This window comes from Pelophylax lessonae, assembly GCF_965119305.1.
Source record: "Pelophylax lessonae genome assembly, chromosome: 5".
Taxonomy (NCBI): domain Eukaryota; kingdom Metazoa; phylum Chordata; class Amphibia; order Anura; family Ranidae; genus Pelophylax; species Pelophylax lessonae.
The window spans coordinates 582451-596138 of record NC_138772.1 but is presented as its reverse complement, the minus strand read 5'-3'; the positions used below and the strand labels follow the sequence as shown (position 1 = coordinate 596138).

Below are 13688 nucleotides of genomic sequence, written 5' to 3'. Positions count from 1 at the left end.
ACACCACCAGTGGAACAAGGTGCCGGATTCCCTGGCTCTTTATCCTGGATCCAGCCTCCCGAGGGAGAGAGGGCCAGAAAGAAGAAAACACACCAACAGACTGCTGATGGGTTCTTCTCCCTCACCCAGCTCTATATGTTAATCCACCACTATGATTCCTACCTGAGCCGGGCCGGCGCCACTGCCACTTGGTACTGCTGGCTCGAAGGGTCCCTTATCCTCCTGTATCATTGCGCTGTTGCGATAGTGCAAGAGCAGGACCATCAGCTACAAGCGGAAACAAACCAACCAAGCAAACAAACCGCCAGGGTTCCGGCGTCCTCGCCGCTGCAAGACCTGGAACCGGAAGTGATGCGCCGGAAGCCCTGTCTTCCTCCTGTGTTCCAAAGGCTGTAAATTAAGGCCTGCGCACGCGTCCCCCCCGCCCGGCTCTATCAGAAACCATCTGAATCGGCAGAGAGATGGCTCCTCTGCTGGGAGAGCTGGGCAGCAGACGATCAGCCCTCTCCGAACTGCAAGGAGGAAAAGCGCAGCTCTGAGCTTCATTATCCTTGCCGGGGGCCTCTCTGCTGATACAGGTACCAGCCCAAAGCTGATCAAGTATAGAAAAAAGTGACTGAACTCCGAAGATTCAAATCAAAAGGAGTAATTTTATTCTTCATCAAATACATCAAAGATCAAACTGGTGAGACATGGGACAAAAAGGTTGACGCGTTTCATGACACAAGGGGTCGCTTACTCATAACCACATGCCCAAAGCTCCACACCTGCTCCTCCTCTGGTGGAGGAAACGCAAAAGACTGGGGAAGTGGGATGGTGACCGCCCTTTATTCACCTGATGGTATGTGTTTCCTGTCTCCGGAGGTGGAGCCTGTCTCTCCTATGCTGTCCTGGACAGATGACTGGAGAAAATTAGAATATTACATAAGACCAATAAAAAAAAAGGGTTTTTAATACAGAAATGTTGTCTTAGTGAGAAGTCTGTCCATGTACAGTATAGAATGCACTCAATACTTGGTTGGGGCTCCTTTTGCAAGAATTACTGCATCAATACGGCATGGCATGGAGGCGTGGCATGGAGGTGATCAGCCTGTGGCACTGCTGAGGTGTTATGGAAGCCCAGATTGCTTTGATAGCGGCCTTCAGCTCCTCTGCATTGTTGGGTCTGATGTCTCTCATCTTCCTCTTGACAATCCCCCACAGATTCTCTATGGGGTTTAGGTCAGGCGAGTTTGCTGGCCAATCAAGCACAGTGATCCCATGATCATGTGACCAGTATTGGTAGTTTTGCCAGTGTGGGCAGTGCCAAGTCCTGCTGGAAAATGAAATCAGCATCTGACTTTGTGCTGACTTTGGACTTGTTAAAACACAGTGGGCCAACACCAACAGAAGACACGGCTCCCCAAATCATCACTGACTGTGGAAACTTCACACTGGACCTCATGTAACTTGGATTCTGTGCCTCTCTACTTCTCCTTCAGACTCTGGAACCTTCATTTCCAAATGAAATGCAAAAATTTCCCAAAGTCAGGGAGGATTTTTTTTTTTTCATGGGGTTCCCCTTAAAATCCATACCAGACCCAAAAGGGCCTGTTATGGTGGGGGGGTTCTTTTTTCAACCTCACAAACTGTGTATCTATGTAACACCCCTAGCCCGTGAGCAGCGACACCAGGGAAAAATCCTCCCCTCCATCCAGGAAAGGTACTGGTCGCAGTATGGATTGTGGGTCCAGGTTTTGGGAGATAAACCGCACAAGGACTGGAAAGCTGAGTTAAGCAGGCTTGTCCAGAAGGAGATACGATTGGACGAGAGCTACAGAGCTCTCCGCTGGTATGTAACCCAAGTGTGCCCATGGACAGCGGACGACAGCCCAACGGAAGGCTTTGGCTACGGCGGCCTGGGACTGTCATTAGAGAAGTGGTCAGAGGACCCTAACTTTAGGAGCGATTTGGAGTGGCGGTTAGAGGAAATTATGGATTCCAGAGAAAAGATCCTGAACATCTCGGGAGTGCTCTGGGCACTGGAAGATATGGAGTTTCTGGCCATTCAGGAATGGGAGCTGGAGATCGCCTACAGATGGCTGCTAGACTCTGCTCAGCACCAGCCAGCCTTACTGGGAGAGGAGATTGTAGGTCCCTCATCCCAGCAGAACTCAACAGCACTAGGAGTGGAGACGGTCAGTCCTACTACCCAGCACCAGCCAGCCTTACCGGGAGAGGAGATTGTACGTCCCTCATCCCTGCAGCAGCCAACAGCACTGGGGGTGGAGAAGGTCGGTCCCACTACCCAGCACCAGCCAGCCTTACCAGGAAATGAGATTGTAGGTCCCTCGTCCCAGCAGCACTAAACAGCACTGGGGGTGGAGATGGTCGGTCCCACTACCCAGCACCAGCCAGTGTTACCGGGAGAGAAGATTGTAGATCCCTCATCCCAGCAGCAGCCAACAGCACTGGGAGTGGAGAAGGTCAGTCCCACTACCCAGCACCAGCCAGCGTTACCGGGAGAGGAGATTGTACGTCCCTCATCCCTGCAGCAGCCAACAGCACTGGCGGTGGAGATGATCGGTCCCCCTACCCAGCCCCAGATTACAGATTAAATTGACTTTTCAACGGAGAATGAAATGGATGATAAATCACCTGCCAAAGTGTTGGCACTGGGCCCGAGTGCCACCAGCCCGTGCCCTGGACTTTCAGCAATTCCAGAGACTGGGGATTTAATAGACTTTTCTGCTGAGGAGGAACCGCCCAGTGAGCTCACAGCAGAACAGAGATCATCCAGGCATAGCGCTGCTAACCTCTGCCTTCAACAATTGGTGACCCAGGAAGATGTGTGCAAGGCCACTGACTTTTCAGTTTACTTCCCTGCGGAACAGCGGGCATCAGGGCCTAACATCACTGGGCTCTGCCCTCAACTAACAAAGGATGGGATGATTTCCTGAGAAAGTGGATGGGACTACAGTCTTCACTTGAATACCCCAGGGATGATGGGCAGTCAACCCAGATCCCCAATAGCCTGACGAAGTGAGCCCCATCATCCTGTCTTCTCTCCAGCGGCTGAAAGGGCTCCCGGGAGAAGGACCAGTCCACGATTCTCCCCAGCGGCGGGTACGTTCTACGAAAGAGGCAGACGTTGGCTGGGTGAGTAACGCTGTGTTCCGGACAATTTGTTTGGGGTACTGTGTGAGTACAGACATTGGGGGACAGGAACTATGGACTAACTTCGAAGTCAACCCGTTTGGGGTCTCCTCCTGCGTTAGTCTCCTTTGGAAAGGGGAGAGATGTGACGGCAGTCACTTTGGTTGGGGGTCCCATGGAACCCAGCTTACCTTTGAGAGGTAAGGAAATCCCTGTCTCAGCTCCCCAGGACCCTCTTATGTGTAAGTCACCCTGTGTCTATTATGGGCACAGGGTGGCCAAGAAAATGATGGACTTAATGGACACTGAGAATATGGTTTGGATTACTCAAATGGCACAGTAATATTTATCAACAATATATCTCAAAGAATATATGAAGACTCTGGGACTCTAGGCCTAGCTGTCTATTACCAATAAGGCTTCACACAGTCAGACTCCCAGCAGATGCGAATATCATCAGCTCAACCACCTGTCTTCCACACATCGTAATTATGCTGATTTACTCTGTGTTTACACTTATAATAATGTGGATTGTATTTTGTTTTAGCCTTGGTGCCGGCAGTCTGGTCCTCCAGTCTGGTTTAAGTGCGCTGAGTTAATTAGCATGTGAATGATAACCTTGTCTAGATGGGATTAGCCATGAGTCAGCTGTACCTCGTTATCTAACCATTGTGTGATGTTTTGGGTAAATATTCAGCTCATTGTTCATGTAGTGACTGACATACTTCTCAGGTGTATAAAAAGTCTGTTTCTTGTTAAATAAAGGAGTTCGTTTTTTTCAGATACATACAAGCTAAGTTTTGTATGGGGGGCGGCTGGAAAATCTGATATTTATGTTCAAGACTGTAGGAAGCCGTATACTGACCGAAGCCCACAAGCACAGTGTGGGTCATGGTTCTGTTACAATATATATTTTACATACATGTCCTGTATACCACACCCCTATATATTGCATACATATCCTGTACATCACACCCCTGTATATTACATACAATACAAAGAGAGATCAGACGGGTTTTGGAAAAGGCTGAGATTTATTAGTATAAAAGATCCAGGGACAGACACAAGGAATGAAGACGCAGCGAGGAATTTTCGTCCTCAGAGGGCGCAGTTGTCCCGACAGTCCCTCCCACTCTGGAACAGGTGATAGATGCTGACCATGGGGAACATCAATAAGGCACCAATCAGAGAGCCTGCCTGGATGACTGCTCCACACCACAGGAGGGCGCTATGGCCGGCTTCATGTAGGAGGCTTCCTATCATCACCTTCAGGTAGGAAAGAAGTCCCAGGAACAGGGACCAGGCCAGGACCTGCAGACAGAAGACAGGAATTTGTTATCACATGAACACAACACAGTTTATATTACAGAAAATAAATATTTGGTAACCCAAAATTCCGAGCATCAAAAAAGGAATAAAACCCCCTCCAGATGAAGGAAGAAGTCCAAACCTCCATGAAGGGGTCCTTGGTGGAACACTGGCTAGTCCTTAGATTCCCTACTCTGGGGATCCTGTGTCACCTGCTCATTGGTGGGTTCACAACATTCACATCTGTGACATGAATGAGCCGCCATAGCACAACGCACGTTACCATGAGCTGACTGAGGCACCGTGTGTGATGGAGTCCTCCAACCCCCAATACTTGGGCTCCCTTTGAAGCTCCTTTTCCTCTGCAGATGGAGGGGATAACCAGAACTTAAGGTATGGCAGAGCATGTGACCCATTTCCCCATAAGGCTGCCAATCACTAAGCCTAAGAACAGTCACATGACCCAAGATAGTGATGTCACCGCTCCTCCAGGATTGCCAACTCAGCCGATCTTATAGAAGCAAAGAGTCATAGAGGAAAAAGAACACCACCGGCTATGGAGGAGGAAGGAGCTGTGAGAGCATTAGGGAAGTGGGGGGATGGGGGGACTGAGAATGGGGACCGATTTGCATGTGCTGACAATAAAGGTCACATCGTCCATGATACTGATATTTGGGGGTGGCCGCAAACCAACAATAAATGGACCATTACCCAGGACTGACCAACTAAAAAATGGACTTGACTTGAGAACACTGCCCCTGCCCAGGAGTGACAAACATCAAATGAACCATCGCCAAAAACTGACCAACAACAACTGGACCCCACATGGGACCCATCACCCAGGACCTATAAAACAACAAATGGACCATCGCCAAAAACTGACCAACAACACATGGGACCCATCACCCAGGACCTATAAACAACAAATAAACCATCGCCAAAAACTGACCAACAACACATGGGACCCCACATGGGACCCATCACCCAGGACCTATAAACAACAAATGGACCTGCCTTGTGGCCATCACCTAGGACTGACCAACAACAAATGAACCTGATGTGCTGATGTGGGACCATCTCCCAGTAAGGACCAACAATATATGGACTAGACATGTGACCACTGCCCCTGCCCCTGCCCAGGAATGACCAACAACAAGTACATCTGATATGGGACCATGGCCCAGAAGTGACCAAAAACAACAAGTGGACCTGACATGGAACCATCGCCCAGGACTGACTAACAAGCAGTGGACCTTAACCCAGGACTAACAACAAATAAATCTGACTTGGGGTGATCACGTATGACTGACCACATGAACTTGATGTCGGACCATCCCCCAGTAATGACCAACAATAAATGGACGCGACTTGTGACCCTTACCCAGGACTGACCAACAACAAACAGAAATGATATGGGACCGTGGCCTTGGACTGACCAATAACAAATGGGCCTGATGTAGGACCATCACCCTGGACTGATGAAAAAAACAGACCTGACATGGGAGCATCTACCAGCACTGACCAGCAACAAATGGACCTGATGTGGGACCATGGCCAAGGACTGATAAACGAAACAGACTTGACATTGGACCATCTCCTAGGACCTATAAACAACAAATGGACCTCCCTGTGCCCATCACCCAGGTCTGACTAACAAAAATGGACCTGCCTATAGGACCATCGCCCAGTACCAGAAGATAAAGCTTGTGGAGGTATCATGGTTCCTCTGATCTCTATATATATATATATATCTGTAATGTGTCATCTTCAGACGTTCTGCACACGTAGCCGGCAGTTGCCTGTGAAGAAGGATCGGCGGTGCGTTTTGTCTCATTCCCCATCCCCCCCCCCCTCTTAGGTGTCCTCACACGTCCCGGGCACCCGCTGATGCGGAACATTTCCTAAGGTGGAGCTCTCACCACCCTCACCTCTGACTCCGCTGGCTCTGCTTCAACTGACACTCCGAATAACCTGAAGAAGGTTAATAAATAATATTCTGGATGTGTCCACCCGGATCCACCCTTACCCCGCCCCCCCCCCCCCCGGTAATGTATGGTGGGTTTAGATCACCTTGGCCCGGACACCATAAAGAGCAACCAGCCAGGAATTCTACATCTTCATCCCTGGACTCACTTCTCAGCTGCTAGGTTCTACCCTGGGAATCCTGTACACAGCGCCCCCTCAAGACCATCCAGGGTATCCTGTACTCAGTGCCCACTCAGGTCCATCCTGGGAATCCTGTACTCAGCGCCCCTCAGGACCATCCTTGGAATCCTGTACTCAGCGCCCCCTCAGGTCCATCCTGGGAATCCTGTACTCAGCGCCCCTCAGGACCATCCTGGGAATCCTGTACTCAGCGCCCCTCAGGACCATCCTGGGAATCCTGTACTCAGCGCCCCCTCAGGACCATCCTGGGAATCCTGTACTCAGCGCCCCCTCAGGTCCATCCTGGGAATCCTGTACTCAGCGCCCCTCAGGACCATCCTGGGAATCCTGTACTCAGCGCCCCTCAGGACCATCCTGGGAATCCTGTACTCAGCGCCCCCTCAGGACCATCCTGGGAATCCTGTACTCAGCGCCCCCTCAGGACCATCCAGGGTATCCTGTACTCATTGCCCCCTCAGGACCATCCTGGGAATCCTGTACTCATTGCCCCCTCAGGACCATCCAGGGTATCCTGTACTCTGCGCCCCCTCAGGACCATCCTGGGTATCCTGTACTCAGCGCCCCCTCAGGACCATACTGGGAATCCTGTACTCAGCGCCCCCTCAGGACCATCCTGGGAATCCTGTACTCAGCGCCCCCTCAGGACCATCCTGGGAATCCTGTACTCAGCGCCCCCTCAGGACCATCCTGGGTATCCTGTACTCAGCGCCCCCTCAGGACCATCCTGGGAATCCTGTACTCAGCGCCCCCTCAGGACCATCCTGGGAATCCTGTACTCATTGCCCCCTCAGGACCATCCTGGGAATCCTGTACTCAGCCCCCCCTCAGGACCATCCTGGGAATCCTGTACTCAGCCCCCCTTCAGGTCCATCCAGGGTATCCTGTACTCAGTGCCCCCTCAGGTCCATCCTGGGAATCCTGTACTCAGTGCCCCCTCAGGTCCATCCTGGGAATCCTGTACTCAGCGTCCCCTCAGGACCATCCTGGGAATCCTGTACTCGGCGCCCCCTCAGGACCATCCTGGGAATCCTGTACTCAGCATCCCCTCAGGATCATCCTGGGAATCCTGTACACAGCGCCCCCTCAGGTCCATCCAGGGTATCCTGTACTCAGCGCCCCCTCAGGACCATCCAGGGTATCCTGTACTCAGTGCCCCCTCAGGTCCATCCTGGGAATCCTGTACTCAGTGCCCCCTCAGGTCCATCCTGGGAATCCTGTACTCAGCGCCCCCTCAGGACCATCCAGGGTATCCTGTACTCAGTGCCCCCTCAGGACCATCCTGGGAATCCTGTACTCAGCGCCCCCTCAGGACCATCCAGGGTATCCTGTACTCAGTGCCCCCTCAGGTCCATCCAGGGTATCCTGTACTCAGCGCCCCCTCAGGACCATCCTGGGAATCCTGTACTCAGCGCCCCCTCAGGACCATCCTGGGAATCCTGTACTCAGCGCCCCCTCAGGACCATCCAGGGTATCCTGTACTCAGCGCCCCCTCAGGACCATCCAGGGTATCCTGTACTCACTGCCCCCTCAGGTCCATCCTGGGAATCCTGTACTCAGCGCCCCCTCATGTCCATCCAGGGTATCCTGTACTCAGCGTTCCCTCAGGACCATCCTGGGAATCCTGTACTCAGTGCCCCCTCAGGTCCATCCTGGGAATCCTGTACACAGCGCCCCCTCAGGTCCATCCAGGGTATCCTGTACTCACTGCCCCCTCAGGTCCATCCTGGGAATCCTGTACTCGGCGCCCCCTCAGGTCCATCCAGGGTATCCTGTACTCAGCGCCCCCTCAGGACCATCCTGGGAATCCTGTACTCAGCGCCCCCTCAGGTCCATCCTGGGAATCCTGTACTCAGTGCCCCCTCAGGACCATCCTGGGAATCCTGTACTCAGTGCCCCCTCAGGTCCATCCTGGGAATCCTGTACTCAGCATCCCCTCAGGATCATCCTGGGAATCCTGTACTCAGCGCCCCCTCAGGACCATCCAGGGTATCCTGTACTCAGCGCCCCCTCAGGACCATCCAGGGTATCCTGTACTCAGTGCCCCCTCAGGTCCATTCTGGGAATCCTGTACTCAGTGCCCCCTCAGGTCCATCCTGGGAATCCTGTACTCAGTGCCCCCTCAGGTCCATCCTGGGAATCCTGTACTCAGTGCCCCCTCAGGACCATCCTGGGAATCCTGTACTCAGTGCCCCCTCAGGTCCATCCTGGGAATCCTGTACTCAGCATCCCCTCAGGATCATCCTGGGAATCCTGTACTCAGCGCCCCCTCAGGACCATCCAGGGTATCCTGTACTCAGCGCCCCCTCAGGACCATCCAGGGTATCCTGTACTCAGCGCCCCCTCAGGTCCATCCTGGGAATCCTGTACTCAGCGCCCCCTCAGGACCATCCAGGGTATCCTGTACTCAGTGCCCCCTCAGGTCCATCCTGGGAATCCTGTACTCAGCGCCCCCTCAGGTCCATCCAGGGTATCCTGTACTCAGCGCCCCCTCAGGACCATCCAGGGTATCCTGTACTCACTGCCCCCTCAGGTCCATCCTGGGAATCCTGTACTCAGTGCCCCCTCAAGACCATCCTGGGAATCCTGTACTCAGCCCCCCTTCAGGACCATCCTGGGAATCCTGTACTCAGCGCCACCTCAGGACCATCCAGGGAATCCTGTACTCAGCGCCCCCTCAGTCCATGGTATCCTGTACTCAGTGCCTGTACTAGGCAAAGGAAGCACTCCAATGTCAGGAGTGCCTAGGCACAGGAAGTGCTCAGATATCAGGAGTACCTAGGTACGGGAAGTGCTCCGATGGTACGGGAAGTGCTTGGATATCAGCAGTGCCTAGGTACGGGAAGCGCTCAGATGTCAGGAGTGCCTAGGTACGGAAAGTGCTTGGATGTCAGGAGTGCTTAGGTGCGGGAAGTGCTCAGATATCAGGAGTGCCTAGGTACGGGAAGTGCTCCGATGGTACGGGAAGTGCTTGGATGTCAGGAGTGCCTAGGTACGGGAAGCGCTCAGATGTCAGGAGAGGCTAGGTACGGGAAGTGCTTGGATGTCAGGAGTGGCTAGGTACAGGAAGTGCTCAGATATCAGGAGTGCCTAGGTACGGGAAGTGCTTGGATGTCAGGAGTGCTTAGGTGCGGGAAGTGCTCAGATATCAGGAGTGCCTAGGTACGGGAAGTGCTCCGATGGTACGGGAAGTGCTTGGATGTCAGGAGTGCCTAGGTACGGGAAGTGCTCAGATATCAGGAGTGCCTAGGTACGGGAAGTGCTCAGATATCAGGAGTGCCTAGGTACGGGAAGTGCTCCGATGGTACGGGAAGTGCTCAGATATCAGGAGTGCCTAGGTACGGGAAGTGCTCCGATGGTACGGGAAGTGCTCAGATGTCAGGAGAGGCTAGGTACGGGAAGTGCTCAGATGTCAGGAGTGCCTAGATACGGGAAGTGCTCAGATATCAGGAGTGCCTAGATACGGGAAGTGCTTGGATGTCAGGAGTGCTTAGGTACGGGAAGTGCTCCGATGGTACGGGAAGTGCTCAGATGTCAGGAGAGGCTAGGTACGGGAAGTGCTCAGATGTCAGGAGTGCCTAGATACGGGAAGTGCTCAGATGTCAGGAGTGCCTAGATACGGGAAGTGCTTGGATGTCAGGAGTACCTAGGTACGGGAAGTGCTCAGATGTCAGGAGTGCCTAGATACGGGAAGTGCTTGGATGTCAGGAGAGGCTAGGTACGGGAAGCGCTCAGATGTCAGGAGTGTCTAGGTACGGGAAGCGCTCAGATGTCAGGAGTGTCTAGGTACGGGAAGTGCTTGGATGTCAGGAGTGCCTAGATACGGGAAGTGCTTGGATGTCAGGAGAGGCTAGGTACGGGAAGCGCTCAGATGTCAGGAGTGTCTAGGTACGGGAAGCGCTCAGATGTCAGGAGTGTCTAGGTACGGGAAGCGCTCAGATATCAGGAGTGCCTAGGTACGGGAAATGCTTGGATGTCAGGAGTGCCTAGGTACGGGAAGCGGTCAGATATCAGGAGTGTCTAGGTACGGGAAGCGCTCAGATGTCAGGAGTGTCTAGGTACGGGAAGCGCTCAGATATCAGGAGTGCCTAGGTACGGGAAATGCTTGGATGTCAGGAGTGCCTAGGTACGGGAAGCGGTCAGATATCAGGAGTGTCTAGGTACGGGAAGTGCTCAGATATCAGGAGTGTCTAGGTAGGGGAAGTGCTTGGATGTCAGGAGTGCCTAGGTACGGGAAGCGCTCAGATATCAGGAGTGCCTAGGTAGGGGAAGTGCTTGGATGTCAGGAGTGCCTAGGTACGGGAAGTGCTTGGATGTCAGGAGTGCCTAGGTACGGGAAGCGGTCAGATGTCAAGAGTGTCTAGGTACGGGAAGTGCTCAGATATCAGGAGTGCCTAGGTACGGGAAGTGCTCCGATGGTACGGGAAGTGCTCAGATGTCAGGAGAGGCTAGGTACGGGAAGTGCTCAGATGGTACGGGAAGTGCTCAGATGTCAGGAGTGCCTAGGTACAGGAAGTGCTCAGATGTCAGGAGTGCCTAGGTACGGGAAGTGCTCAGATATCAGGAGTGCCTAGGTACGGGAAGTGCTCGGATGTCAGGAGTGCCTAGGCACAGGAAGCGCTCAGATGTCAGGAGTGCCTAGGTACGGGAAGTGCTCGGATGTCAGGAGTGCCTAGGTATGGGAAGTGCTCAGATGTCAGGAGTGCCTAGGTACAGGAAGTGCTTGGATGTCAGGAGTGCGCTAAGTGGAGGGGTTGTCAGCCATGGGAGGACGATGATGCCCCCTCCCTGGAGGCCAGGTACTCACCACCAGCACAATCCCCGCTGTGCTCCCAACCAATGGAGGACAAGGACTGAGCGCCGCCAACGCCATCAGATAACTCCCGAGTATTACGCCGGCTGCCATGATTATTCCGAGACCCAGAGAAGACCTGAGGAGAGAAAACAAACCCACTCAGAGGCCGGCATTCAGAGGACCTGTCAGTGAGGTTACATGAATGATCCCAGACATCTCCCCATACACCTTTTATCATCACTCAGTGCCTAGGCTCAGATGATGTCATCAGTCTTCTGCAGGCAGGAGGAAGCGCTGTGATTACGGTTCCCGGGAAACCCCCGCAGATCATGTGACTGCCATGCCAAAGCGGTTATGAATGAAATCAGCTGTGTTTTCTATGCTATGATTGGCCCACAGCTATTACATGGTACCTGGGCCAAACACAGCACCCTGTACCATGTGATTAGCTGTAGCCAATCACAGGATGTGAACAATAAGCCCATCTGTTATACAGAGCATCCAGAAACTAGTCACAGAGCTTCACTTTTTCCACATTTTGTTATGTTACAGCCTTATTCCAAAATGGATTCCATTCATTATTTTCCTCAAAATTCTACAAACAATCCCCCATAATGACAACGTGAGAGAAGTTTGTATGAAATCTTTGTAAATTTATTAAAAATAAAAAAGGAAAAATCCCATGTACATAAGTATTCACCCCCTTTGCCATGTACATAAGTATTCACCCCCTTTGCCATGTACATAAGTATTCACCCCCTTTGCTCAATACTTTGGTGAAGCTCCTTTGGCACCAATTCCAGCCTCCAGTATTTCTGAGTATGATGCTACAAGCTTGGCACTCCTATTTTTGGGCAGTTTCTCCCATTCTTCTTTGCAGAACTTCTCAAGCTCCATCAGGTTGGATGGGGGGAGGGTTGGTGCACAGCCATTTTCAGATCTCTCCAGAGATGTCCAATCGGGTTCAAGTCTGGGCTCTGGCTGGGCCACTCAAGGACATTCACAGAGTTCTCCTGTAGCCACTCCTTTGATATCTTGGCTGTGGGCTTAGGGTCGTTGTCCTGTTGGAAGATGAACCTTCGCCCCAGTCTGAGGTCCAGAGCGCTCTGGAGGAGATTTTCATCAAGGATGTCTCTGTACATTGCTGCATTCATCTTTCCCTCCATCCTGACTAGTCTCCCAGTTCCTGCCGCTGAAATACATCCCCACAGCAGGATGCTGCCATCACCATGCTTCACAGTAGGGATGGTATTGGCCAGGTGATGGGCGGTGCCTGGTTTCCTCCAGACATGACGCTTGCCATTCAGGCCAAAGAGTTCAATCTTTGTTTCCTCAGAGCAGAGAATTTTGTTTCTCATGGTCTGAGAGTCCTTCAGGGGACTTTTGGTAAACTCCAGGCGGGCTGTCATGTGACTTTTACTGAGGAGTGGCTTCCTTCTGGCCACACCCATACAGGCCTGATTGGTGGAGTGCTGCAGAGATGGTTGTTCTTCTGGAAGGTTCTCCTCTCTCCACAGAGAAATGCTGGAGCTCTGTCAGAGTGACCATCGGGTTCATTGGTCACCTCCCTGACTAAGGCCCCCCTCCCCCGATCGCTCAGTTTGGCCGGGCGACCGCTCTAGGAAGAGTCCTGGTGGTTCCAAACTTCTTCCATTTACAGATGATGGAGGCCACTGTGCTCATTGGGACCTTCAATGCTGTAGAAATGTTTCTGTACCCTTCCCCCGATCTGTGCCTCCATACAATCCTGTCTCCGAGGTCTACAGACAATTCCTTGGACTTCATGGCTTGGTTTGTGCTCTGACATGTACTGTTACCTGTGGGACCTTATATAGACAGGTGTGTGCCTTTCCAAATCATGTCCAATCAACTGAATTTACCACAGGTGGACTCCAATCAAGTTGTAGAAACATCTCAAGGATGATCAGTGGAAACCGGATGCACCTGAGGTCACGTTTGAGTGTCCAGGCAAAGGGTGTAAATACTTATGTACATGGGATTTTATCATTTTTTATTTTTAATAAATTTGCAAAGATTTCACACAAACTTCTCTCATGTTGTCATTATGGGGGAGGGGTTTGTAGAATTCTGAGGAAAATAATGAATGGAATCCATGTTGGAATAAGGCTGTAATATAAAATGTGGAAGAAGTGAAGCGCTGTGAATACTTTCCGGATTCTCTGTAAATGTAATCCATTCATAAAAGGCCAAAGAATTCCTGTAATAGTGTAAAAAAAACAAAAAAAAAAGAAATAAATCCCTGATCACCCCTCCCCAGGGAAGTACA

General features: G+C 52.0%; 1 protein-coding gene across 1 annotated transcript in view; it reads right to left on the bottom strand.

The window, feature by feature from the left end:
* Positions 1-4156: 4156 nt before the first annotated feature.
* SLC52A2 (solute carrier family 52 member 2) overlaps positions 4157-13688 on the bottom strand; it is a 50549-nt gene continuing 41017 nt past the window's right edge. The window contains exons 4-5 of the mRNA XM_082259779.1: positions 11414-11537; positions 4157-4446 (exon numbers count right to left, since the gene is read on the bottom strand). Coding sequence (XP_082115905.1) covers positions 4234-4446; positions 11414-11537 — 337 coding nt within the window. The 3' untranslated portion in view covers positions 4157-4233. The remainder of the gene's footprint in view (positions 4447-11413; positions 11538-13688) is intronic.